At 34.4% G+C, this 4373-nt stretch overlaps 1 protein-coding gene across 1 annotated transcript; it reads right to left on the minus strand.

Moving 5' to 3' along the window:
• Positions 1 to 3070: 3070 nt before the first annotated feature.
• Positions 3071 to 3787, minus strand: SPCS3 (signal peptidase complex subunit 3 homolog (S. cerevisiae); the record flags this gene model as incomplete). The annotated part of the gene is made up of 2 exons (XM_010185304.1): positions 3071 to 3203; positions 3672 to 3787. Coding segments are annotated over 2 exons (249 nt in total), but the record flags the coding sequence as incomplete, so codon positions are not given.
• Between the last annotated feature and the right edge of the window lie 586 nt (positions 3788 to 4373).

The following is a 4373-nucleotide window of genomic DNA, read 5'->3' on the forward strand; positions in this document are numbered from 1 at the left end:
AGAGCCTAGCTGTTAAGCAATATAATAGCTTGAGTTTCTTCTGAACAACGGAATTCATTAAAAGAATAAGCAATCAATAGAAGTAATTTATTTTCTCAGAGTCTATTTTCCAAATCTATAATGCCAATCCATGAATATGACTGGATGCACAAGAGAGCACAGCTGTAAATACAGATTTTTAAGTTATTTTCCTTTCCTGTATAGGGCTTTCATTGTCATGCTATGTGCTCTCAACAGTAAATGGAAATCCAGGGTACTTGCAAACAAGTGTTTGCATTTTTCAGTTTTTAGACAAGAACTCCTCTCTCCAGAACTTCAATAAAAGTGTTTTCAGTTCAGATTTCCTACAAAAGAGTTTCAAGCCTTTTGCCATTAAGTAAATCAGTTGCTAGGGAATACAACTTTTGTACGCATCACTACATAAAACATCATTATTTAGTTAGTAACACATCTATGAGAACAATCGGCTGCCAGCAATACTACTACTACTTTTTATAAGACATATCAGAAAAGACAAGAGGAAGTAAATGTTGTTTCCACAAAAGGGAGTTCTTTTTATAAACAGTAACAAGAATTGTAATAACAATATAGAGGACTCATTTTAAATTTTTGAAAGGTTTTAAAGACACCAACTGAGGAATTTGCCTCCTTGGTCCCTGGATCAAGAAGAGAACAGAAAGCACCCTGTCCTGCTTGGTGGCTGAGAAGGAAGAGCCAGCTGTTACAGTATCATTTAAGTGCTCATCTATGCCAGCCTTTCCCTTAGGACAAAACCAAGTTCTCTTCAGGAACTTAAACATAAACTCAGTAATGGTTTCCTCCTCATCCCTCTAAAGGGCTTACCTCGAACACTATAGTTTCTTTTCTTTGGGAAAGGTTAGAAAAGCTTCAAGCATCATGTTTGCAACTACAGTTTTAGTGTCTTAAAATTCTGCTATCTGCTGGGAAGAAAACACCATTTTGGAGGAAAGAAGGTAGATCTCTGATGATTTTTTGGCAGCAGATCCTCATATTTGTAGTTAAAGCATCTTTTCCATAGACAGCCTTTATATTCATTGGAAGACTACTGCCAAAGAAATAGAGGGAAGTGGCTGAATGCCAAGCCACAAGAAATAAGCTTCAGAAAACATTTCAGGAATATAATTTGTGAATAAACCAACCACTTACTTGGCAATTACCAAAGCAATTCCACAACTTTGCCCAATTATCTCTAATAAAAATAATGGTTTTGTTTTCCTACTGTGTAAGTGTATTAAGCTCTCTATAACAGTTAAGTTTTTAGAGCAATATATACATTTGATATCAAAGCACAGAAAACATAGGATGCATTTCTGTGTGCTTATTATGCAATCTGTCAAAAACAGCACAGGTTCAGAGAACTGACAAGCATGCAAATATGCTGGATACAAATGAAAAAATTGTCCTAAAATGTTCCTGTGAAAATTTTTTAGTTTTCACACTTAAAACAAACAAAATTTTGTTTGTATAAAGACGAAGCACCTTTTGGAAACTTTTTCAGTGCCTCTTTGATTGGTATACCAACATGGAGCATGTACTAGTCACTTAGGGATAATTCACAAATATTAAAGATCCTTTTTTAAAAGCAAGTTGGTTCCTTCAAAATCCATCAGCTCTTAGGTAAACTCACAACCAAGGAGTGTACTCTGCTCCAGCCTTTTGCATTTCTTGAGTCTGTCACTCTGCAATTCCCATATTTCCTATTATTTTCTCCAATATTAAAAAAACCCTGTTTTAATTTCAGACTATGTATGCTTTTTTGAAAGTCCCCAACATTCATCTGGCAATAAATTCTCTCCTACTTTAATTTGAATATGTATTTGTATATTAAGAACTACAGCAAGTGCTTCTCCTGGATCCATGATGAGCAAGCAATGTTGGTCAATGGGTATAAACCATAATTATTGAAAAGAAGTAATCCTGACATCCTGTTTCCTTTCTGTCCACCCAGCTGTGACAAGCATTTGCATCTGAGTGAAACAGGACACGAAGAGCAGGATGTGAAGACAGAGAGGTCACTTCTTCAGCAGAGGCACTGACTGGAACTGCTGTAGACTGCTTGCTACCTTTCCTGGTTGATGCAAATCAGGAAGACTTGCAGGTAGACTCGTATCCATATCTAAGCCAGTAAATCTGTCTAGATTCCTCTACATTCCCATGGGAATTCCATTATTTCTTAAATGTTTTCCCAGACTGTTTTGTCCCACTCCTTGCTAAGGAAGGGCTCGTCTAATATCGGTTCTCCCAGCCCCTGCTGAAACAAGTGTGCTAATTCTTCCTGTTGAGCAGATCCCAATAAAAATCCAGCAGTTGCCTTGTAGGCAGTCTTTCTTTGCCTAAAGATTTTACTTTTCCTACTGATTTATGCTTTATACATTGAAAAGATTTCTTCTTATTCTTCCAGTTTGCTGCATGATAAGCAGTTAATATATTTTATAATACCAAATCTTATAATAACAAGATCTACAGGCTGACTGACAAGATAATGAACTATCTATTTTCTAAATAGCTGTTGGCAGTCCTAGAAAGGACCAAAGTTACCTTACTGTAACACGCAAAGCATGCATTTAGCAAAGTGCTGTAAAACAGAAGAGTAATTTCCTTCAGGCACTCTCAAACACTGACTCCAGAAGGTGTATGTGAGTTCTACACAGATTAAATACTATTACAGTACCTCAAAAAACCACAGTAAAACCATCTTCTGGTTTAAAAATGTTTATTTAAAAGAAAAGGAAATCTATACCCAGATGGCCAGGAGAAAGAAAAAAAATAATTCCTCAGTTTTCCCCCCAGAACCATTATTCTGCAATTTACCTTTCCCTTAAGTTTCAGCTTTGATGTTTTATTTAAAAAAAAACAACCAAACAATAAAACAACCAACCAACCAACGTGCCAACCCTGCACTTTCATTTACTTTTCCTATGCTGTTAAATCTGAGGAAATTAAGTACCTTTCATTGAAGGGTTGCATGGGATGTGAGAAGAACCTGCAATAAAATTTATTCACAATATACAAGTATAAAAATATCTTGCTTATGATTCACTATTATAATTTAATAACTTTTTGTTGTTTCATAGGTATCTGGGAAAGGTACAGACACATGTCCTGATCCTGTTACAAGAGGTAGAATGCCAGCATTTGGTACAACATTCCAGGAAAGAGTTAAAGTGACGTTCCTGTTTCCCCTGCAAAAGCAACAAAGACTATCAGCACAAATACTCAAGTTAACCAATTTAATTAGTAATTACTAACATAAAATAAATTAGGATACAAATTGTTTTTCTGATCCAAAAATAATGGGCTTTTTAATTTTAAGTTGTTACTTCATGAAGTATTATTTATTTTCTAAAGACTTTTTTTTTTTCCTGTTACCTAACCCCTTTGGGGTTGAGTGCATCACAGAATCAATTCTACACAGCCAATATTGGAAATTGAAACCCAGAAGCCTATTGCTTATATTAGCAGTGCACCTTCCAGTTTACAGAAAAAGTAAATCTTGTATCCCAAGGTTACTTTCTAACAAAGTACCAAGATGCTATAGACTGACAGAATACCAGATAGAATATAGGTACCTTACCACAGCAATAAAAACACATGTAAAATCCAAAGTATGCCATTAAATAATAATAAATAATAAATAATAATTTACTTACTTGAGACCATTTCCATCATCAAAGAAAAAGTACTTTGACTTCATGTCTTTTAAGAACAGTCTTGGGTTATCTCCTCTCAAAAGGATCTTGTCCCAAAGCACCACCTGATTTAGAGCCTAAAAATACAACTGTAATTAAGTAAGCGAGGTACCTTATAAGATCATATTCAGTCACTGGAATTTCATTATTATTTTCATTATTCATCTAAAACCCCTGAAGTTGAACTACATGCTTGCAATCTATAACTAATTTAACAAAATAATGCTTTACAGGTAGGGAAATGAGTACCACTACACAGTGAGTGTGGCACAGAATAAATAGAAACAACAAAGAACAGCTCAATAAAACGTGAGAAAGCCATTTAAAAGTCATAACACTTTTCAATTGCTTTTAAAGCATTATTTAGACTGTGCTTCAAATAAAGGACTTATATTGAGGTATCATGACACAGTGCAGGTATTGAACATTTTTCCAACTTTAATGGAAAAACTCTCTACTGGAATTGCAAGCATAACCCCCATGAACTGCATGAACAATTCAAAAGAAGAATCACAAATTCTTAAATATTTGAAACTTTATACTGTTCTTTTAAGTAGTTAGGTGCTAAACAGTCTTGTTTAGTACCTTATAGAACAATTTAGAAAAAATATTTCTTAATATTTGTGGAAAATAGAGATTTATATAATAAAGATAATAAATTTA

This window comes from Mesitornis unicolor, unplaced genomic scaffold (assembly GCF_000695765.1).
Source record: "Mesitornis unicolor isolate BGI_N332 unplaced genomic scaffold, ASM69576v1 scaffold44345, whole genome shotgun sequence".
Taxonomy (NCBI): Eukaryota; Metazoa; Chordata; class Aves; order Mesitornithiformes; family Mesitornithidae; genus Mesitornis; species Mesitornis unicolor.